The sequence below is a fragment of the Bos indicus genome, chromosome 7 (assembly GCF_029378745.1).
Source record: "Bos indicus isolate NIAB-ARS_2022 breed Sahiwal x Tharparkar chromosome 7, NIAB-ARS_B.indTharparkar_mat_pri_1.0, whole genome shotgun sequence".
Classification (NCBI taxonomy): domain Eukaryota; kingdom Metazoa; phylum Chordata; class Mammalia; order Artiodactyla; family Bovidae; genus Bos; species Bos indicus.
In genome coordinates this window covers 31,445,657-31,469,627 of record NC_091766.1, presented here as the reverse complement: position 1 = coordinate 31,469,627, position 23,971 = coordinate 31,445,657, and the positions used below count along the sequence as shown (strand labels likewise).

Below are 23,971 nucleotides of genomic sequence, written 5' to 3'. Positions count from 1 at the left end.
TTTAATGAAATATGAATAAAATGTTCTTTGAATTAGCTACAGAATAAAAACTTAGGACTTCCTCAGACTATTTTTAAACAGGAAGAATAATTTTAAAAATCTATAGTCACCTAATTACATTTTTAAGCCTGCAGTGTTATTATTGAAAATATGGGAAAGAAGACCTATTAAAACCATATAGTAACAATTATGATATCATATTTATCCCCTACCAGACTCTGTGCTAAGCATTTTATCTTACTTTTAATCCTCACAATAACTCTGCAAGGTATCAATCATTCTTTCAAAATGTAAGTGAAACTGAGGCATAGAGAAGTTACATATCCCAAGATTCCATAGCTGATAGACATGTTGGAGCCAGTGTTTAAAATAGACCTGAATTTATTGCAAAAGTACTTTAAAGTGGAAACTAAAAGAGTATTACTGAATTCTTGGCTGAGTTGCTTTTTCTGCTCTTACTTAGCAAATTAGACTGTACCAGTGTATTTCAGAATTTGCTTGAACTTTAACTTTTTTCCCAGATGTGTAAGTGAAACCTTGATTAATATCTGAATAACCTGAGCCTATCACACACAGAAAGAGGAGTGGGAATGGATTTAGCATTTAGAGGGAAGATACTGTTGGAGATAAATTCTTTCATTCTTGAAGCTCTGTCTAAATGCAGCAAAATTTTATAGCAGAAGTTTGCTATCTAGGCCAGAAGTATTTGTCAAGATTTTCAGCAAAAATGTTTAGACGTATGTCAGCTACTAGCAACATAAGATGGGACATGGTGGCAACTGTTTGAAGCAACATTAAACAGAAATTCAGAATTGGAAGGAATAGACAAGTCTGGCAGTGTGTAGTATACATAGTCTCAAGAAGTTAGGTATAAAGTACATTTTGTAAATCAGAGGGATCTATTTTCCTACTAAAAGTGTGCTTTTAGAGTAAACTCTGTAATGGATCCTGTTAGGAAACCAAAGAACTTCCTTTCCCTAGTCTCTGAATGTTAAATGTTGATGTTCTCAACATTTCTTCACTTGTCATCTTTTTTCAATTGTATGTTATACATGTTATAAGAAAATATAAAATTTCCCCATTTTCTATAGGGAAATCAACATTCTTGTTGTTGTTCAGTCGCTAAGTCATGTCTGACTCTTTGCAACCCCATGGACTGCAGCATGCCAGGCTGCCTTGATCTTTGCTATCTCCCAGAGTTGGCTCAAATTTATGTCCATTGAGTTGTTGATACCATCCAACCACCTCATCCTCTGCTGCCTCCTTCCCCTTTTGTCTTCTAACTTTCCCAGCATCAGGGTCTTTTCCAACTCTTTGTATCAGGTGACCAAAGTATTAGAGCTTCAGCTTTAACATCAGTCCTTCCAATGAATATTTGGGGTTGATTTCCTTTAGGACTGAGGATGGTCAAAGGATAGGTGTGGGCATGTACATGAATGTGAGTGGATGGGTGTGGGGTGAGTGTATAGAGAGATGTATGAATTGTTAGATGTGGTATGAGTATGGATGTAAGTGAATGGGTAGGTGTACGTGGGTGTCAGTGATTGGGTGTGTATATATAGGTGTGAGTGGATGCATGTTAGTGTGAAGGTGTGTGGGTGTGAGTGAGTAGATAAATTTGAGTATGTAAATAGATGTGTATGTATGACTTTGTAGATGGATGTGAGTGGTTGTATGTGTGTGCATGTATGTGGTAAGATAGATGTGGGTGAAATGAGAAAGGAAAAATAATGGTGAATAATTGATATAGATAATTGTGAAGGTACACTGGGAACAAATCTCAACATTCTTGAGACTAGTTATAAGGCTTTTCATGATTTGAAGGGAAAGCTTATGCATGTGGCACTTTGACAAGAAATGTAGTCAATTAACCTGGAGCAGAATGTAGTAAAATCAGGTTTCTAAACACTGGGCTGGAGGAAGCACAAGCTGGAATCAAGATTCCTGGGAGAAATATCAATAACCTCAGATATGCAGATGACACCACCCTTATGGCAGAAAGTGAAGAAGAACTGAAGAGCCTCTTGATGAAAGTGAAAGAGGAGAGTGAAAATGTTGGCTTAAAGCTCAACATTCAGAAAACTAAGATCATGGCATCCAGTCCCATTGCTTCCTGGCAAATAGATGGGGAAACAGTGGAAACTGGCTGCCTTATTTTTTGGGGTTCCAAAATCACTGCAGATGGTGATTGCAGCCATGAAATTAAAAGATGCTTACTCCTTGGAAGGAAAGTTATGATCAACCTAGACAACATATTAAAAAGCAGAGACATTACTTTGTCAACAAAGGTCCGTCTAGTCAAGGCTATGGTTTTTCCAGTGGTCATGTATGGATGTGAGAGTTGGACTGTGAAGAAAGCTGAGCACCGAAGAATTGATGCTCTTGAACTGTAGTGTTGGAAAAGACTCTCGAGAGTCCCTTGGACTGCAAAGAGATCCAACCACTCCATCCTAAAGGAGATCAGTCCTGGGTGTTCGTTGGAAGGACTGATGCTAAAGCTGAAATTCCAATACTTTGGCCACCTGATGCGAAGAGCTGACTCATTTGAAAAGACCCTGATGCTGGGAAAGATTGAGGGCAGGAGGAGAAGGGGACGACAGAGGATGAGATGGCTGGATGGCATCACCAACTTGATGGACATGGGTTTGGGTAGACTTGGGCTGGTGATGGACAGGGAGGCCTGGCATGCTGCGGTTCATGGGGTCACAAAGAGTTGGACATGACTGAACTGAACTGAACTACCAGTTGCAAATGTGCAGATACCAAAACAAAGAATACAGTCAAAGAGGACAGGGAAGAGCAAGCTTGACTTGTGGTCAGAAAAGCCAGACCACACTGAAGAGAATGCAAAATCTGAAGGATTATTTCTTTAGCCACACTGGTTGAGGGTTCTCATAAGAGTTAGACAGAGATCCTTGAACCCACTCTATAACGTTATGTGAATATTTATGTTTTGTTACTCTAGAATGAATTGTACTGTAATTCTCATTATAGAGAGGTGACTGGGGCTTCTCAACAAGGCCCCTGGAAAGGAGTCATTCTGGTGGTATTTCCAGTGGAGACTAAAGCTGGGTGTGACCCTGAGCTGACTATTAATTTTCTGGGTTATAGGATGGCCAAAACTTAGTTGAGCAATAGTTTTCAGAAGGCTGCATTCACAGTGCTGATATTTTTCTCTTGGGGTGTTTTAGTCTTCTATTACTGCTATAGCAAATACCATAAAATAAGCAGCTTTAAAGAAAGCCAGCTCATCTTATCATTGTATAAGTCAGAAGCCCAACATGGGTGCCCTGGGGTAAAATCAAGGTGTCAGCAGATGATGTCCCTTCGGAAACCCTGTGGGTGTTTCCTTGCCCTCCCCAGTTTCTAGAGCCACCCACATTGCTTACACATAGCCCCAGTCCTCCACTTTTGCATCAGCAATGGCTCCTTGCATCCCTTTTTCCTTCCATTGTCCTGTCTCTGTCACCAGATGGATAGGTTCTCCACTTTTGAGAACTCGCGTGATTAGGCGGGGCCTATCACTTCTCATCCTGTTTTCTCCAGAATATAGTGGAGTTGAAATGTAAGACATGCTTGACTAGTGTTGAGTCAGTCTGTGTTGTCTTACCCGTCTAGAGCAAATTAGCAGTGGGGTCAACCACAGGATGCCACATCCTTCACTCCCTTGCAGATGGCACCTTGTCCTTAATGCCATTGGGTTGTTTTTCTAGACTTAAAGTGGAGACAGACCAACATTTGAAATAATGAAACAAAGAGAAAGCACAGGCAGTGGAAGGAGAAAAAGCCCACTAGAAACACAAGCAAGAGGAGAAAATAGCATTCAAAGAGTTGATTTTAAATTGAATTATTTTAATCAAATATTCCAATCTTTCCATCCTAGGTGTAACTTAAAACACATACAGGTCTTCTTTTTGTTTACTAAAGGAAAAGAGAACAAAGCAGTTGATACTCTCACTGACTTCCTTGCTATTTGATAGTTATTGGGCGTGGGGTGGAAGGAGGCTCTCAGTAAACTTGAAACCGCAAAATATTTAAACTACAAGCTAAGAACGTTTGCAAGTAAAGAGCTGTCAACCACATTTTATGTTTGGCCTGGGCTCTGGGGACACGGAGAAGGAACACATTTCTCGTAGACACCAGCAGCCTCTTTTTAGTGGTTTTCTCCAGCCGGGGATCGGCTCGGTAAGATTTCCTGGGCAATAAGAGGTTGGAGTGGAGGATTCTACCCATCAACAAGCTCAAACCATCTGGTCTGTGAAAGAGTTTCTTGTTCACAACACTCAGAGATGTCAAATGAATAACAATAGCTTTTTAATGACTTCTGTATACATAGGAGGATGAGCGATGCAGGGAGCAGAGCAACAAAAAGCCCCTATTCAGAAACAGTCTTCAGCTGGTGGATGTACCTAAATGACCCAGTCTCCAGAGTCACCTCCAGAGAAGACATGCTACACGTATCAGAAAATAGAAGCGCATTCATTCACACACAGCAGAAACTCAGCCCGCCTTATGGGCTCTGCCCTGTTTTTGACTTCCTTCCCAGTGACTTTCCTCAGAAACAGCTTTGGGTGGAGAGAGCATTATTAACAAAGGGTGTTGATGTCTGTAATGAACGGTAATGATGATCAATTTAAGCATTAGCCAGGCTTTGGGAGGCACTGACCTCCTGGAGGCGGGTAGAGCTAAGGCACAACTTTGAGGCTTTTGGAGGGTAAGAGGGTGATGTGGTTAAAAAAGTTTCCTCTGGGATACTGTGAGGCCCATCTGTCTTGGCCAGGAATGTCCCATCAAGGGCAGCTGTATTCTTCGTTGTGTTTGTTTCAACCTGGAGACACTAGTCTAGTGACTGTACTTCTGACACTAACACTGTGGCTTGGAAGTCTTTGCCAAAGATACTGCACTGAGTTAGCCCTCTGAGACAGTAAATCAAGAGCATGAAGGCAGTGGGAACTGTGTGCAAGCATATCACATGACGGGAACTAGTAAACAATGAATCTATTTGTAAGTCTCTTTAAAATTTAATACTAAAACAAGAGTATCCGTAGTTCTCCCCCCCCCTCCATGTTTTTATCAATAGATCAGATTTAAACACTTCATGGATATTGAATATGTCATTCTTTATTGAAAAGGAATTACTGTGCTGTTCTTAACCATTTTCAGTTTAAACTAACGTAGATGGTACTTGATGAAGTGGTCAACTTGGCAGAAAGAAAAAAGTCATCAAATTCTAAAATCCCTACAAGGAAGTATAAGTCTCTTAGGAAGTATTTCCAGCCCAAATCTTGGAAAGGCAACAATAGTCTTTATTATTAGTAGCTTACTTATGGTTCTTCTTATTGACTGATTCTTTCTGTATCTAATAACTTAAGATATCCAACATTCTCCATCTGGGGAATCATTTAATGGTAAATCAGGGGCTGCTGTCTAAAGCAGAAGAGTAGCTCTTATTATATCAATGAATAACTAAACAATTATGGGAATGTTTCCAAGAAATTCAGATGGTCTCCACATACACATTTCTTGCCTGTTTGTGTTTTTCTTTTTCCTTTCTTTCTTTTTTCCCCCTTTTTTATCATCTCCCTTGTGGTTGATCCAAACACAGGCTTCTTGATTTTTTTTTTTCTTTCCAAAACTAGGTTCATCATTTCCTGTGGCCCTTTAATAATGTATGAAAATTCCTTCTCAGGTCACTGATTCTTTCTTTTTTGCCCTGGATATTTCCCTACCTCCTTGAACCAAGTATTTCATCCTGATTCAATTTTTACTAGGAAGTTTCCCTTCTGAATTTTTACCAATAAATATGTCATGTTTTTAGTAATTATCTCCATTAGAAAAGACTTCAGCTGGGTTCTCAGTTTTCTGAGAGCAAGTGCTCCTTAAAATGATTTTCAGATATTCAGCTGAGAAGAAAAATGGAGGAAAGGGACATGTTAAAGTGAGAATCACAAAAGGTCACAAACTGAAATGAGTCTGAGAATCAAGCATGAATTGTGAATTGAACAAGCGGCTGATGAGCAACTTTTCAAGAGTAAAGCTTGGCTGTCTGATCTACAGTTTCAACCTTACTCCGTATCCCAGCAATGTTGCCACACTGGTAGATGGCCTCTAGGCCAGATCTTCCACTTTTTCAAGAGAAACTCCCAGTAACAATTTTGTGTGACATTTGTAAATTTTAAAATAATGGCAACTAGCTCAAACATTTTAAACTCTATCCAGGCCAAAAAGAGCATATCTGTGAGCCATATCTGGCCTATGAACTATTTCTTTAAAGTCTTGAAAAAAACTATTGGAATAGTTATGTTATTGGGATAGAACTATCCTAGGTGTCAGAAAAAAATGTTATGTGGATTTGTTTGTTATTCAGTGGCCTGACTCTCCCACTGTCTAGCCTTTGAATTTCTGTACAGTATAGGCCTCTAATGCAACTGTCCTGGTGGTTTCCAGAACCAGTTCTCCACCACTCCAAATGTCAATATTGCAATTACACGGTCATACCTGTGTGGCATTTATGACTCTTGAGTACTCTGTGATTTGAATACTCAATATAGAGTGAAAATTGCAGGCTTGGTCTAACAATAGCTTTCATGGGGTGGTATTATGAGCCTTAACATAAAATGTCTTTGCAGAAGTTTCTACTTAGAGGCATAAAGAATGCATTTCTCCCATTTTTGGTTTTCATAGCTTTCCTAACACCATAGACTATGGTTACACCTGACAATTAGATGGAATAAAAGTGAAAGAACTTATATCTTGGTTTAAAGTTCTTCATAGTGAAGGAGAGACAAGGAAGGGGAAATTTTTCATTAATTATTCAAAATCAGCCTGGGAATATCAATATGGACAGCCAGATTCCATCAAAATCATGCCTCAGACTAAATGGCTTTTCTGAAAGTGTTTCCATTTTTTACCTTTCAGACACTGCTCCTGTCTTTCCCAAACCATACCACCTCCAGTTCCCAGTTGCTGTCCACGTACATCAAAATTACTGGGAACTGCAAATGCCGCTGGCCCAGGTGCTTCATCCAGAAGGGAGTGTAGGGAACCAGCCAGACTGAAAAGTTATTGATCTCCCCTCAACACTTCTCAGTCATCCTTGATCTATGACTGGGATTGATATACTCTGTAAATCCCTCTATGGCAGTGGGGGCCTCATGGCTAGGTAGTCAGTGGAGGAAAAGTATAATATAAACTTAAGAAAAGCACAAATATGCTTAAAATGGCAGATTTCCCCTTATGATTTTATTCAGTTGATCACAAATGGAGGAACAACATTTTCTAGCTTTTGGAAGCTAGTGGTTATGTAAACATTATACAGGTATGTTTTCAGTGGTCTGAATGAGTTGAGAGTTGAATATTAAGCATCATGGTTTCTGAGACACTATGAAATAATTAGTTTATATTTATTGCAATAGTAAGCTAATATGAAGCTTGAACATCACAGATTTTTATTACTTATATTCTAAGAGTAGTTGTATCTGTCAGGAGACAGAAACCATACTAGTCATTTAAACAGAGAGAATTTAATATAAAGAATTGTTGACCAGGAATGAAGTTGTTACCTAGGTAACTAGCAGAGTTAAAAAAAAAAAAAAAAAAAAAAACACTGCTATAGAAGGGAAGCAGCAGCTACCTACCATTCCTAGTGCTGAAGGACAAAGGGAAGAGGTTTGAATTATTAGGACTTAGAAATTTAGAAGAAGCGCCTTAGGGAGCCAAAAATCTTATTTCCACAGAGGAAGAACAGACTGGCTGATGGTGCTGCCTGGTGGGGGAGGGGAAATTCAGTTTGATTTGCAAATATTGGAAAAACTGTAAACTGGTTTCAGGTGCTGCTTCAGGAAAGAACTGCTTTTGCTGGGATAAAGAAGTATTGCTGGGATAATACAGGAACAAAAGCAGACAGGAAACCCTTTAAAAAGATGCAAGTCTTCTCTCTCCTCTAACCTCACCTTTTCCCTCCAGTACTGGTATTAGTAAATCATAATGCAGAGCTGACTGGCTAAGCAGAAATGGGGCGTGCGGTGTCCCAGTGCCAGCATCACAAAGCTGGATATAGAAGAGAGAGTATGGAATACAGAGACAGTGCATTAACAGCTGGCACAACAATGATGCCTTCTCAGTCTTTCAAAAGCTCATGGGGAAAATAAGGTTCTGTTCTCCTGAGGTAAATGTCATTAATTTTTTTCTAAAAAAATAATTCTGAAAAAGTATCGTGAATCAGTTTCTTAAGAACCAGTGGCTCAGTATTTACAGTTCTAAGCTTTTTCATTTCTGATTTTTAGGGGAAAGTATATACTTAATAAGTCAATTTTGCCCTATAAACCCTTTCAACTTTTTTTCTCATCAAAAAAAAGATCTTGAAGTTTGAAATACCACTGTTTTAATTCATTTTGTGCCTAGCTCCATGTTAACTATTAAACTATAACTCAATTAGTATTAGGTTTTCATATGAGTTAAAGACTCTTTTAAAAAGTGACTAAAATACAAAAAAAAAAAAAAACCCACCAAAAAACATTTATTTCTCTTATGTAAATAAAGCCCAAGGAAGTCACTCCAGAGTTTCTAAGTTGGCTGTAGCATTGTCAAGGACCCAAATTCATCCATATCTCTACTCTGTCATGTTAAGTGTTACATGAATATAATCTGCCCCAAGACGGCTGCTAGAGCTCCAGCCATCAGTCATCAGAACGAAGGAAAAGAAGAGGAGTAGATTGGTCCCCTACTTTTCAAGAAGAGTTTTTCCAAGTGCCACACAGTACTTCCACTAGCTACCAAGAAGCCTGTAGACTTTTGGCTAGGAAATCATGTGCCAGCTAGAAAGTGGGGCTCTATTAACTTGAGGGAGTTCGGGCAGAATAACTATTAACAGGAAACTAGCCATCTCTGCCAGACTCTGGGAGGGATATTACCTCATCAATTGTAAGCCTTAGTGTATCAGCTCTGTTTTGAAAGCAAGATTTCATCAGTAAGAAGACTAGAGTGTATATGAGGGTACTGAGCAGGGGAGGCTACTGAATGGGGTCGAAGGAGGACATGGAAGACAAACTTTCTCTATTTTATAATTTTTCTCAGAGGCAGCATAAAACCCAAGTCTACCTTTCTTATTTATTCATTTTTATTCATCTGTCCGTTTAAAGGATTTGGATTCTATACTAGCGGAGAAGGGATCATGTATCACCATATAATTCAAAGAACTAAATTATTTTTTAGAAGGGGTCATGTATCACCATATAATTTAAAGAACTAAATTATTTTTTAGAAGACCACATACTTCTACTTGTGTTCTTTCCCCTCTCTTTTAGAGAAATTCCCCCTAATGCTAAGATAGTTTTTGGATTTTCATGGTTATTATATTCATCCTCGTGAGTTTGTCTCGCCCTTCCCATGAAGTCCAAAGGGCATGGAAAAATGGCATCATATTGATAAAACATGATGCCTTCCAAGACATTCTTTAAATGGCCTATGTGCAAATATGGTCAAAATGAATAATTCAGGCCAACTGGAGTGAATATTTCTTCATGGATGCTTGGGGTGAAATTGGCTGGCTTTGCAAAGTGGTTCTCTTTATAAACTAGCAACGTTGCTTTACAATGTGTCTGGGTGACAGGCCAAATTCTTAAGTGATTTAAGTATATGTAGTTAGTATTTTCTAGCACTTTCACTTTTAGAACTTATAGGATAGAGCAACTGACCATGCTGTGCCTTGTCGCATTGCCTTAGCAGAATCATTGACAGAAATATCATAAATTTTTCTAGTAAACACCTCAGTCTCCCCAAATTTCACTTGGTCCTAGCTACCTCATTTTCCATACATTGATACCTTTAATCACAATAAGACAGTTTTCAGGAGGACATTGAAGGAGGAATGAGGATGATTAAAAAAGAAAAGATGAAGATTCAATGGCAATGTTATGATTCTTTGTCATTTTTTGCTGCAGAGAAAATGCGTGAATGCCTTCATGCATAAAGATCCATCCCTAATCAAAGTAGCGACAGGGCTGCAGACTGAATGCCAATCTGACCTCTTTGGGCAGCCTTCACTTTCACTCTGCACCCACTATTGCACCCCAATTCCCCTCACCCACCCTCTGTGGCTAGTAGTACAGATTTTTCTTAAGGATACTGATGAGATCAGGAAAGGGTATGTTTTGCACATCATACAGAGAATAACTTCTTCTAGAAAATTATTCACAGCAAAATAAAATGATCCCTGTTGCTTTAAGGAGAAACGCTGTCTTCCTTCAGTAACCCTGATTTCTCACCTGGTTTTTCCATCTCAAAGATTTCTCTTCTTCTGTGCCCTATTCCCCTCCTCTCTCTCACCCCTTCCTTCTTCTAAAGGGGAGCATAAAAGCGGGTGAGAGCTTAGTTACCTTCATAAACCCATGGGGCATATGAATTGTACATTAAAATAGGGATAAAAACTTAAGAAGCTCTGTCGGTGGAATTTTAGACAGAATGAATAATGGAAAGAGTCAAGGACTGAAGCCAAAGAGAGCTGGAATTGATTCCCAGTTCTGTCATTTAGAAACTGACTGTCTTGGGCAAGTTACTTGTCTTTTCTGAGTCATAGTTTATTCATTTGTAAAAATTAAAATAATAATACCTGTCTGATAATCATTTGAGAATTAACTATAATTATGTACATAAAAATTAGTACAATGGCTGATGCATAGTTAGCATTAAATAAATATTAGTTATCTTTAACATAAAAGAGATGGACGAATTATTGGGGCAAGTCATGGGGCTTTCTCAGAATTCTCATCTGCGGGGAGCAGCGTGGTGAAGAGGGAAGATTGTAAGCAAGTTTAGGGAAGTTTCACAAGTTTAGTTTATTTGATTGCAGTAATTTTTCCTATTGGTCTCCTTAAATACTTTTGCTATCTGCAACTTCTTGGTATCAAGGAAAATGGGAAACTAAAACAGGAAGTCCTTGATTAATAATAAATCAGAACCAACAAAGCAGAATGGTTTGGGGGATTATTTTACCCATGTGTTGTTTAAAATCTAATGAAATAATTTTACTGGATTCTTTGTGTTCTCTAGAGCCACTTTCTCTTTTGGATGGTGATGATCAAGTGATAAATTTTGTTTCTCCAAGCCTCATTTTCTGTGTTGGTCATTCTGTTTGGGGCCAGCACATTCTTATGTCACATGTGTTAATATCACTGTCTTAGGATCTGTCAAAATGAAGAATAACTTCCTTTTCTGTGCCAGAGCTGATTTGATAGCCTTAATTGCAAAGATTCACACTTCTCTTGGCACCAAAATGCAGGAACTGAGTGCAGATCTCACAGCTTTTTGTCCCTTGTCAACCGCAGTGCCTGAACAGTGTTCTGATACAACCAGCACAGCTGTCCTTGGTGCGCTTGAACTCAAGTGCCTGCCGTGGGCTGTTGGGTCTAGCTTCAGATCAGGTGCCGCTCCCTCTGTGAATGGGAGCCAATGCTAAAGAACCCCTAATCCAGAGTGAGGTCATCCTTCAGGAAATGAAGAAGGTCCTAAGACTTTTGAAGATAATCTTTCTTGAGCTGGGTTGTAGACCGGGATAAAACTGACTCATGCCTTTCCCCAAGGTAAAAACTCCTTTGGCTTCTGACTGTAATGAGATCTTATCAGCCCTTTCTTCTAGTTTAGGAAAATTGCTGGCCATGTGTTTATTTAAAAAAAAGATAGTTTGACAAGTAGATTGATGTCTATAAGAAGATATATCTGTATAAAACAAGAACATGAATACAACATCTGTTAAAGGAACATCAACTGAAGTCTGAGCATCTTCATCCTAGGGAAGGTGTACAGACAGACCACCAGGAAGAATAGAGCCCAAGGTTGCATTCTTGGCTTGACAATTACAGCCATAATTTATTAATACTCCAGTCCCATAATAAAGAAGAGTGGATACCTGGTAGGTTACAAGAAGCTTAACTCACTCTGAAGGCTTCCTGATAATCTTCCTGTTCAAGCTTTAATTACTTCTGCTGGTTCTTAATCTTAGACTCATGGACACTCAAAAAGTCTGGCCTGTGACTATAGCTCAAGTAAAAGAGAAATCACAACTAAAAATATTTGATAAATTATTTCAATAAAATTCATTTCACTTGTACTAGTAAGAATTTTATATTTTTCTTTTAAAATTATTATTCTGGGAAGAGGTCCATAGGCTTCAAAGAACTGACAAAGGGATCCATGGCACTAAAAAGAATCCCTAAGGTAATGGAACGTCTTTTGTACTTGATCCGCAGTTTCATTAATCTAGTTTTCAGAAGCCTCGGTTCTCTCCTGCATGATCTCACTACCATGCCTCTTGGTTCATACCATATGTGTCGAGATGTGCAATAATTGTCCATCTTCCTTTGCAGTATCGAACGTTTGATACGGTAACAGTGCTGTTCATAACAGAAATGTTTTTCATATTTATTCCAACATTTACTGAACAAATCCTATGTGTAGTTATTATGATAGCCAAAGAGGATGCTCAGTCAAAAAAATCACTGCTCTTTATCAGCTTAAAATATGTGTGTGTGCGCACGTGAATGTGTGTGTGTGAATGTGTGTGTATGCAATAACTTGTTGATTTATATTTCCCCTGCAGATCTTGGAGGCATCTGAGGTTTCATGGGGACTTTCCAGCATTCCAGACTGCTACCCTGCAATGAAGCTCTGAGTCACAGTCTTTGGGTCTAAGGTACTGGCTACGATGTGGAACCCCAAGACAGCCAACCTGACTAACCTTCACTCTAAGCAGAAGCCCAAAATGCGTCTGGCCTGAAATCAGAGCAAGCCTTAGAGAAAGCCTTCTTTGTTAATGGAAAGAGAAGAGGAGAAAAGGGTTTCCACATTGCAACAGTCTTTCCACCATTCCAAAGAGCCCACCTTTCTTATAAACCAAGCTGTTCTATTTGGTGAGTCCCATTCTAGCTTCTTGCCAGAAATAGAGCGTGACAATCGGGGTGAAAAAATAAAGACGAACCCTCGGAAAAACAGACCTGGAACTGTAATTCTCTCAAAGCAGTCCAGTAGGAGGATTATGTCTGGAAGTCAGCCCAGGCCCCCCGTGATCCCATCCCGCAGGCCCGGGTTCCGGGTATGCTATATCTGTGGCCGAGAATTTGGGTCCCAATCCCTTGGCATTCACGAACCCCAGTGCCTGGAGAAGTGGCGTGTTGAAAACAGCAAGTTGCCCAAGCACCTGAGGAGGCCAGAACCTTCCAAACCACCTCCTTTCAGCGGAAGTGGGTCCTACAGTCTTCAGGCAGCGAATGAGGCCGCCTTCCAGAGTTCCCAGGCTCAGCTGCTGCCCTGTGAGACCTGTGGCCGCACATTCTTGCCAGACCGGCTTCTTGTTCATCAGAGAAGCTGCAAGCAGAAGGTTGAGGGGCCCAGGGCACCAAGCCTGGACAGATCTGATGATCTTGCCGGTCTCAAGAAAGTTTCCAGTGGCATCACAACCCGACCAAGGACTGTCATCTGCTACATCTGTGGGAGGGAATTTGGTACCCTGTCCCTTCCTATCCATGAGCCCAAATGCCTGGAAAAGTGGAAAGTAGAGAATGACCGACTCCCCAGGGAGTTCCGCCAGCCACTCCCACAGAAACCTCAGCCCCTTCTCACTGGACAGCCCAAACATGCAGGGCCACGTCAAGGCCAGCTCGTGTCCTGCCCAAACTGTAGTCAGACCTTTGCCCCCGACCGCCTTCCAGTACACCAGAGAAGTTGTAAAGCTCAACCTAGTGGGCCAAAAGTTCAGGATTTGACATTAGGGAGTAGAGGTGGCCTGAAAGAGTCCACTAATCCCAAGCCTCAGAGGAACATGGCAGCACCCCCTGTGACTGATAAGGTAATTTGTGCCACATGATATGCATCGGGTAGCCTGGGGATACATTCTACCTCCAGGGGAATGAGAGAAAAATGCCCCCAGAATCAGCTGCCTCATCCCCTAGGATGGTGTTCTTTCAATGCCCATTTCTGCCTCAGTGAAACCTAAGTTGACCCCCTCTTGGACTCTGGGGCTATATCTCCATTGGCACAGCAGATATAAAAACATCCTTGCCCAGTGGGTCCCTGGTCCTCTTTCATTCTGCTGCCTAAAAGAGAGATGGACTTCTTTCTTCTCTGAATCCCTCATACCAATAATCCTTGGGAGAGATTGTTATTTGAAAATGAGTCAGTAATGCTGTGTCTACATTACAGAGATATAATTCCCAGTCCAACAGCCAATATTTATTACTGGTTTATTTTAGTAATCTACCTTAGGAATTCACTTTTGGCAACACTGGGTTATGCTGAGTTTATCGTACTAAAATAGAATCTGTGTCAAAAACCCCAAATGACTTTAGCAGTAATTAAACACTGGAGCACTTGTAGAACTAAACACGCTCTAAAGTGCAGCATGTTTTCTTTTAATGCTTACATGGCTATAGTATATGGGGAATTAACTCCCACACAGACCGAGAGTCACCTAGGTGTGTTCATGGATCTGGGAAATACTCAGTTCCTGCTGCTGCTCTGTACCCCATGTTTGGGTCAGACACCAGGCTGTGACCCCTGATTTGGGCAGTTGTAAATAAGCATGACCCTAGGGGTCCCCAGCCTATATAGTGAAGTGTCACTGGGTCTTGACCTGAAATTTCATCATCAACCAGGATTGGGGAAGGTTGCTTATGAGGGTGGCTACCTGCAAGATAAAGTGTGGTCCATGTGCTTCATTCTGCCGTGAAGCCAGGATAGTGGTTGTCCTGCCACGTGTCACACTTTACAGAACATCAAATCATGAGAGATAGGAGGAGGTCAAGGTCTTTTCTCTATGACTTGCTGCTTGAAACGCCCCACCTGTAGAGGTCCTTTAAGTGAACTATTTTCAGGAAACTAAGGTAACCCAACGGAGAAGGCAATGGCACCCCACTCCAGCACTCTTGCCTGGAAAATCCCATGGATGGAGGAGCCTGGAAGGCTGCAGTCCATGGGGTCGTGAAGAGTCGGACACGACTGAGCAACTTCACTTTCACTTTTCACTTTCATGCATTGGAGAAGGAAATGGCAACTCACTCCAGTGTTCTTTCCTGGAGAATCCCAGGGACGGGGGCGGGGGGGTGGGCCTCATGGGCTGCCATCTCTGGGGTCACACAGAGTCGGACACGACTGAAGCGACTTAGCAGCAGCAGAAGCAAAGTAACCCAAGCTAATGTAAACAGTTAAACCAGACTGATTGGGGGGTGGGAAGACATCTTTTATTTTTAATCCAGTTGTTCTTCATTACTTTTTTATTTTTTTATTGCATTACTTGGGCAAAAGTCAGGTACTTTTTCCAAACTTCCATGTTTAAAATGAAATGATCTTTCACTTGCTGGCTTAGAGATTCCAAAACAATGATCCTAAAGCCGAAGAGTCAGACTAATGGGCATATTTTCCGATGAACTTGAAGAAAGAACAGCTAGTTTCTTTGCCGAATGAAAACCCAAACTCGTATAAGTGTGGCATGGGCTTCAGGCTGGTCTCATAAACATGAACTGTTTTTCTCATCTTTTGGCTGTTGCTTTTCTTCCAAAACGTGTGGGGTCTGGATTCAGCGAGCAAAAGAATCCATGTCTTAGAGGCACAAATCAAGAACTCCCGTTAGTGTTCTGACATTCAGCACTGTTTCCTGATTGTATGCATTTTCTTTAAATGTTCTCATTACAGAACTTGAGATAGGGAAGAGTGTGGTCAGAATGCTCATGCTTGTTGTTGTAACCCAGACTTTGTGCTTCCAAGAGTGGAGCCAGCAGGCTGAGCATAGCATGTTCTCAGTCACAACTGCTAAAAGAGGCTGGCCGGGGCCTCCGGCTTCACAGGAGGACACCTCCTGACTCACTGAGTCATCTGGAGAGGAGACTGTCAGGACAGGAGGCCAGTGATGGCTGTCAGTGACTTTCACGTTTAGATCAGAGGGAGTCTGTCAAAACAAAGGCATCAAGAGGACACGACAGCTATGTCAGAGCACAGCCAACTCTGCTCCTGAGCTGAAAAGGCACGTGTCAGTGAGGAACTGGCACCCACCACCGTCAGATGTGCCTTGGCCTGTTTGGGGACCACACAGGCTTTAGTGGAGGGCATGGTAAGGTCATCCAACCTAGGGTCCCTTCAGCTGCCAGATCTGGAGCAAGCTAGGGTTCATTAAAATGGAGAAAACTCCTAGGCTTCCAAGAGGAATAAGACCTCTTAAACCAACAGACTTTATTCCTTCCCTTGAAAAGACATTTGCCACTGCGTTGCGCTTTCGGCAGAAAGCCTCTCCTGGGGAACGTAGTTTTCTGTTGCAGTTGTTATTAGACTCTGTCTATTGCTGTTTTTCTTTTCTTTGTATTATGTAAGATTTAGATAGTGCAGTGAATCGTTCATTTCCATAAAGAAAACGCCCTGTGCATTATTGGATTTCAGAATTTTGTCTGCCTGTGGCGGCCGACTTTTGGCTGACTGTGAGACACACGCACGGTTTTTTCAGTTCAGATGTTTGCTTCCTTTTCCCTTACGCCAGTTAGAACAATTTCCCCCTAGAATCCTTGATCTGAACTCATGTTAGAATCAGCGACCTTGCCCAGTGTTTTCAGGGGGCTCAATCTCGAAGCGAACTCAGGTGAGAAAAACATTTTCAGAATTATGACCACAGAACTTGGAAACAGTTCACTGCAGTTGGGCAACAATGACTGTGTCGCTGGCAGAGTGAGTTACCCTCCGCTCAGAGTGTTCCTCCTGCATAGACTGGCTCCGTTCTCTGATGACAAATGCTCCTGTTACCCTTCAGTCAAATCTAAACAAAGAAACAATGCCGAGATCCCTAAGACAATCCCCCCAACCCAAGTCATCAATGGGCATTCTGCACCAGCTCTGCTTTGCCGCTCACCACGGGATGGGTTTGAACTTGTCCCATTGCTTGTCATCCAAAATCTAAGACTGAATTCACTCTCTCTGATTTCACAGTGACATTGTGAAAGACCCCAAGCAGTATGAAAGAAGAATGACATCCACAAAGCGGATTTTTATTTAAAAGGGTTTGTTCTACTGTTACGTGATTTCAGAGCAGCACCGCACTCCCCCTTTTCCCTCTAGAAGAAGGAAAGCCTGAGCAAGCAATATCCAGTTTAGCAAGATTTTAAAAGTCATGTTACTTGCAGGTGAAATTTGATGCATAATGTGGGAAACTAGAGATTATCAGTTTAAAGTTTAATTTGGAGCTTAATGTGATCCTTTGATTTCTATTTTAGCAAGCAGTGTCCTAAGTGATGCTGGAAGTGTAAGAATGGAGGTCACTATTGACCCTTATTTTAATATGAGTGAACACATTTTAATATTTGCCTTTAATATTTGGGAAAAAGTTTGCCCTTTTCCATAAGCTGATAGTATTTCAGTCTTTAACTTAAGGCCTTTCTGGCTAACTGAAACACAGATTGACAGTTAATTAAGTATAACTACAACCCAGAATGAACGCTTTGTTTAACTATCTTTTATTAATTACATAATGCTTGGGGTTATTTTCTTAGTATTTTGATGATAACATGTGAAACACTATTTCTAAAAATCTGATACTATGTTATAAAATAGGCATTATTTTTCTTCAGGGAGATCTGTCTTTTTCTTTTTTTAACAAAGGTTTGTCTCTCTGAATGTAGTTTTAAGCTATACTTCACTTTCACTTTTCACTTTCATGCATTGGAGAAGGAAATGGCAACCCACTCCAGTATTCTTGCCTAGAGAATCCCAGGGATGGGGGAGCCTGGTGGGCTGCCATCTATGGAGTTGCACAGTCGGACACAACTGAAGTGACTTAGCAACAGCAGCAGCAGCAGCATCCTAGAGTTCTGAGCTACAATCCCATAAGGCACATCTCTAGCATCTGGTGCTGCCATCTGGTGTTTTCTTTTAGAGTAATGCCTTCTACACTCAAAAATATTATTTACTGCCTTTCTCTTTGTGTTACCTCCAAATATATTTGAGAATGTGCCCTTATAATACAAATTCCATTTATTTAGGACTACCATTATGTATTTGGTTTAATATCATCAGTGCTGTTCCATTGCTAAGTATCTCATTCTCCAAAAGCAAACCTCCTAGTTAGAAGGTCACAATCAGAGACTCAGAAAGACTCAGAAGGGCAGAGTGAATGGGCTCACGTCGTGAAACACTGTTAAGGTGTGTGTGTGGTAAAAAGTGCTTGTGCTCTGTGCTTAGTCGCTCAGTAGTGTCCAACTCTTGGTGACCCCGTGGACGGTAGCCCGCCAGGTTCCTCTGTCCATGGAATTTTCCAGGCAAGAACACAGGAGTGGGTGCCAACTTCCCAACCCAGGTAAAAAGTGTTTGGAGCTTATTAGGAGGCATGCAATACAGGGAGATAACCTGTACTGAATGCATCTATGGCCAGTGCTTTATGTCCATGTCCTCATTTTAATCTTCATAATATTACTATAAGACAGATACTATCTCCCTACTTTCCAAGTGGAAAAACTGAGGTTAAGCACCTAACCCAGAGTCACACAGTGGGTTCAGTTGTGGGTGTCAGAGCCAGATGTGTCTAACTCCAGAGACCCACACCTTTTTATGTTGCTAAAGAGAGAAGCATATGTGTTATACAAAAAGGGTAGGGCTATGCTGCCAGGCTTATGAGTGTTAGTTAAGCAGGGTTAAGAGGACCAAAGTTTGTTCGTTCAACAGATCATTCTAGTTAGGCATTCTTGAGCTTCCATAGTGGCTCAGATGGTAAAGCATCTGCCTGCAATGTGAGAGATCTGGGTTTGATCCCTGGGTCGGGAAGATCCCCTGGAGAAGGAAATGGCAACCCACTCCAGTACTCTTGCCTGGAAAATCCTGGACAGTGGAGCCTGGTGGGCTACAGTCCATTGGGTCGCAAAGAATTGGACATGACTAAACGACTTCACTTACTTTGCACTAAGTACTAAATGTAGAATCATTAAAAAGACACAGTTCTTGATCTTCTGGTTTTTAGCCATATGGAGGAAATGACGTGAAGTAAATAAAAATAAATATAAAATTTCAAGTTGTAATGTGACAGTGTCTAATGGTGGGAGGTGGACATTCAGGTTCTTGGTTAGAGAAAACCTCTGGGAGGAAGTGACATTTCAGCTGAGACATGGAAGGTGTGAAAACATTAGCCAAGAGGATGTTGGGGGAAGAGAAGGGCAGAAGGAGGAGACATTCTGTGTGAAGGCCTTGAGGTAAGAAAGATCTTAAAATGGAACTAAAAAGTCCACAAGTAGTTAGAATCGAATGAAGGAAGGGGCAGGTACACATGATAAAGCTGTGGAAACAGCACAGTTGCCCAGTGGACATAGGGACACCCGTTATTTGGCTGTTGCAGGAATCCAGGTGAAAGTGAATGAAAGCCTAGCCTAGGGTGTTGGTATCAGAGACAGAAAAAAAGGGACAGTGGGCAGAACCTGGTAATAGTTGGGATGTGGAAGGGTGTGGAAGAGTAAGGAAGAGGGTTGAGGATGACTCCCAGATTTCTAAACTGAGCAACTGTACCAGTTCTATCACTTTCTAAGATGGGAAAAACTTAAGAAACAGGCTGTTGTGGATGAAGACCAATTGTTCCATTCTGGACATAACTGAGTTCACAACACTTGTGAGAGACATTTTAAATAGATCTGAAAGAATGGTGAAATTTCTACAGTGGGTGGGATTGGGTAAGCACAGAACATATGTGTAACCAGTGAGCAGTAGAAGGACAGTTTTATTTGTGATGACTGTATATGTCTTAAGTTATTAAACACAACAGACATTGACAGAGGAAGATTTGAGCCAAGATAATATCTTAAGACAGTGCAAGCAGATGGAGATCTATTTATACTATATCATTCATTGAAAATCATTCTTGGTTATGGTCATTTGTAACTATAAGACTTTATTCTTTTCTTCCCAAATAGAAAATAAAATTTCTATAAGACTGGCAAAAAAATGCTTGTGAGACATCTAACTAGATAAGTCAGGCTAAATATATAAGTTTGAATCTCAAAAGAGGAATTGGGCTGGGAAATATATTTGTGCATGGTTAATATATATTTAAAGTCATCAGAATGAGTGTAGGACTCGAAAAATCAACCCAGGACTGACCCTGAAGCATCACAGTATTTAGGGGTTAGAGAAGAAGAAGCTGGAGAATGACTGACTGGAAATGCTGGATAAATGACTTGAGAGTATGGTGCCCTGAGCACTGTGACAGGAGAAAATGTGGAGAATAAGGGTGTGGGGAACAGTACGCAATTCAGAGGTAGGATGAAGGATGGAACAAGGTGAATGCCAGAAAATCTATTTGATTTGGCCATGTGGATTTAGTTTGACAAACTTGGAGAGAACACATTCAGAGTCATGATGGGGGCTGCAGAGTGTATGGGTGATATTGGACATGTTTTGAGAAATTTGGCTTAGAGATCGGGAGAGAAATAATAGGTAGGCTAGAAATAGAGATTTTCGGTTAAGAGAGGCTCCCTTAAAAGATGGGAGCTTGTAGACTATATTTGATTATTTTGGATAAGGAGCCAGTAGAGAGAGGAAGGTTAAAAAAAAGCAGGAGAAGTGATAAGAGCAAATGTAAAACCTGAAGGAGCAACGGGAACCAGGACTGGGGTTCCATGCTGTGAAGTGGAGGGGTTTAGTACCAGGGGATGTTTCTCTATTTCAGGAGGAGGTTGAATGCAAATGAGTGCAAAGCTACAGTCTGTTAGCTTATATTTTCTCAGTGAAATACCCAGTAGGCGTATGAGGACTATCAGATGAGGAGGAGAGATGTATAAAGAGAGAGAGAAAAGTGAATCTTAAGGGTCATCTGAGTCCTTTGTCTGTTCATGCCTTCGGTTAAACTAAGTTTCTGAAATCAAGACTAAGGCTCCTAGAACCATTTGCCTCTGGTTCCTAAACACAAGAATGACTTGGAGCTCTTTGGAAGTGGTAGGAAAAAGTTCAGTGTGATCCTTCTGGTGGTTCCTACTCATATATTCATCTTCAGTGACCCTAGTTCACCTACTCAGACTCATCAGTGCTGATGTCATGAAAACTAGGCTCAACCTCACAAACCACCCCTTGATGATGCTGCCAGCTGGGCCACTAATAACCAGCTCCACATGCCATTTCCTCATCTTTTCTTGGTGCCAACCATGCCTGCGTATCAGGGCAGCATTCTAGGATCCCACGGCTCTCAGGTGAACTAAGCACAACTTTAAGGTAACAAGACCATTCTTTTCTGCACTAATGGCTCTCAAAGCCAAACCAAAGGACTCTTACGTGTGTATATAGTGTGTGTGAAATATGTGTTGAGGGTGAGAGTTACACATTTTAGAGCAACAGCATCATCAATGAAAGTTGATATATAGCTTCCTGACATAGAAATTGGAAAACAATACTCACCTATACAAATTATACTCTTAACATATTCATTTTTTAAATTTAATTTTATTTTTTATTATATTTATTTTTTAATTGAAGGATAATTGCTTTACAGAATTGTTTTGGTTTCTGCCAAACATATTCATTTCTAAAAGTAAGCCTCAAATTATAATTATATATCATATATCCATAGAGAGACCATAATAGCTACCTCTCTCAGAGCCCAAAGATGAACGCAACAATAGATGGTCCTGCCTTGGTGCTCCAGTAGGCACCTTTCTGCTCCAGTATGTATCTTTCTGCTTCTCTGAAAATAAAAATACCGATTGTAACCTCTGTGAAAGGAGAGGATACATATTACAAGTTCAAATATTATTTAAAGCCTAAAATGAACAGAACTACCATATACTGTACTCTCAAGGAATTTATCTAGCTTAAACAATTTCATGTGCCTTCCTAAGCCTCCTCTCCATGTTACCCTCATCTCTCTTCTTCCAGTCCCAAACACACACATCCACATTTTCTAGTGATAGATGCTTAGGAAACCTTTACGTAATGACTGAACAGATATACATAGTTCTTAGAAATCCACATTCCAAGGTCAACAATTAAAATCTCTCCCCAAATTCTTAGAACTCCACCAAAAACAGTGTGACACAACCTTGAAAAAGTCCCATTGAAATGGAGGCAATTGTCCTATGAACAGGCCCTCACTGCTAGATGTGAGGACAAATGCAACTTTATGAAGAGCGAGATCATTGACAGAATTTGACATAAGGCTAATTCTTTTACTTTCCCTTTTTATTCTGTAACTCATCTCCTTCTTACATTCCATTGCCTTTTTCACATCTTTACCTCTCTGAGGGTCTTATAGGCAGAGAAGCTTTATTGTTTAGTCACTAAGTCATGTCTGACTCTTTTGTGACTTCATGGACTATAGCCTGCCATGCTCTTCTGTCCATGGGATTTCCCAGGCAAGAGTTACTGGAGTGGGTTGCCATCTCCTTCTCCAGAGCATCTTCCCAACATAGGTATCAAACCTGTGTCTCTTGCATTGGCAGGCAGATTCTTTACCACTAAGCTACCAGGGAAGCCCTATAGGGAAAAAGAGGTCCTGCAAATTAAAGAAGGGTCTCAACAAATTTCCAATAATCCTACTCCAAGCATCAACTCTGATGCCATGATCCTGTCATTAAAAGTCCCTAAGCAGCTTTCACATCTACCTTTGTTTAAGCAGAGAAGGTAAAAACAGAGAGATCACTTGTCCCAAACTAAAGCTTCAGGAAATCAGAGGTTGAGGGAAGAGAGAGGAAAGGGAAAAATGGGAACCAAAAACTCTGATAAGAAAGGAGAAGATGACAAACAAATAACAAAATTGTTTCTTAAGGATAGAATCCTTTCTGTCTTATATCCAAGATGAAATTTTTCTTCTTTTCATTGGAAAACTTCTTTCCTGGGCCTTTCCCAGAGCTGGGGGCCCTCTAGTATACAAGCTGTATCAAAGCAGGCCCTGCTCCCATGTTCCAGGTCACATAGTGCCCCTGCTGTCCTTTTTTTTTTTTCTCTCTAGAAGCTGGAAAAACTGAGTGCCTGCCACAATTATTAGGTTTTTCCTGTCTTCCCCCATTGCTTCATTTTACCCGTGACCCGGAAGCTATCTGAATATGAAGGTCAGGCCTGGAGCCAAACTAAAGAGCACAGGAACACACACCAGGGCCACACCCATTTTATTCAGGGAAAGTTGTTCTTACCAGAATTTGCCAAGAGGTTGAATCCATACCAAAAACACCTCACTTTCCAACCAATAGCTTTCCAAGGGATCAGAAAAAACAAAAACTTTCATCTCAAATGTGAAAAGAAAAAAGAAAAGGAAAAACCTTAGCTAAGAAACTGTATTCCTTTCATAAACAGACACTTTCATTTGGATTTCATTCTTTGACTTCTGTTTTTCAGCCTTTGTTATCTCAGGACTAGCAAGTAAATAACTAAAATGCCAAGCATATATTCAAAATACCAATAGTTTGTTTTTAAAAATCAGGTACATGAAAATCCTCTAATGTTAACAGCATTTCCAAGTGAATGGCCAAGTCTTTCTTATTGTTAAAAGGAGCAAAACAAATCCCCAGATCACATGTAGCAGAGTCTTTAATAGTTGGCCAATAGACAGGCTGGATTGGAAAATTCCTTTACGTGGCATCCAGTGATTTCCAAAAACAATTTAATTTCAAACAACGATCCTTCCAGATGTGACATTTGGGTAGAATTGTTTGAAAACACTCGAAGTAAACGTGAAATACCAGTGGTTTTGAGACAATCAAACTGCAATTATTGAGGTTTGAGACTGAACTACACAGTTACTCCTATATAGTAAAATGCTATTGATACTTTTTCTGCATATGTAGGACATGCCTGGGGGGAATGGAAACTTGATTATACACTTTCAAGCTCAGTCAGTTTGCTTGAAATTGTTTTAAATGGCCACAGGCAAAGTTCTGACTTTGGGAACGGCTTTGGGTCACCTGGATCTCCTTTCCCTTTCATCACTTTCAGCATCCCCTTCTCCCCGTCACAACCCCCGTCCCTTGATATTGTTGGC

General features: G+C 40.7%; 1 protein-coding gene across 4 annotated transcripts in view; it reads left to right on the top strand.

Moving 5' to 3' along the window:
• LOC109561862 (zinc finger protein 474) overlaps positions 1 to 23,971 on the top strand; it is a 70,671-nt gene that overhangs the window by 23,540 nt on the left and 23,160 nt on the right. For 2 of the 4 annotated variants that reach the window (XM_019964654.2, XM_070793264.1), the window contains exon 3: positions 12,596 to 13,840. In XM_019964654.2, the coding sequence (XP_019820213.1) occupies positions 12,809 to 13,840 (1,032 nt within the window). In that variant the 5' untranslated portion in view covers positions 12,596 to 12,808. Of the gene's footprint in view, positions 1 to 12,595; positions 13,841 to 21,078; positions 21,214 to 23,971 lie in introns of those variants that run through there. The other 2 variants (XM_070793265.1, XM_070793266.1) reach the window with 2 other exon arrangements.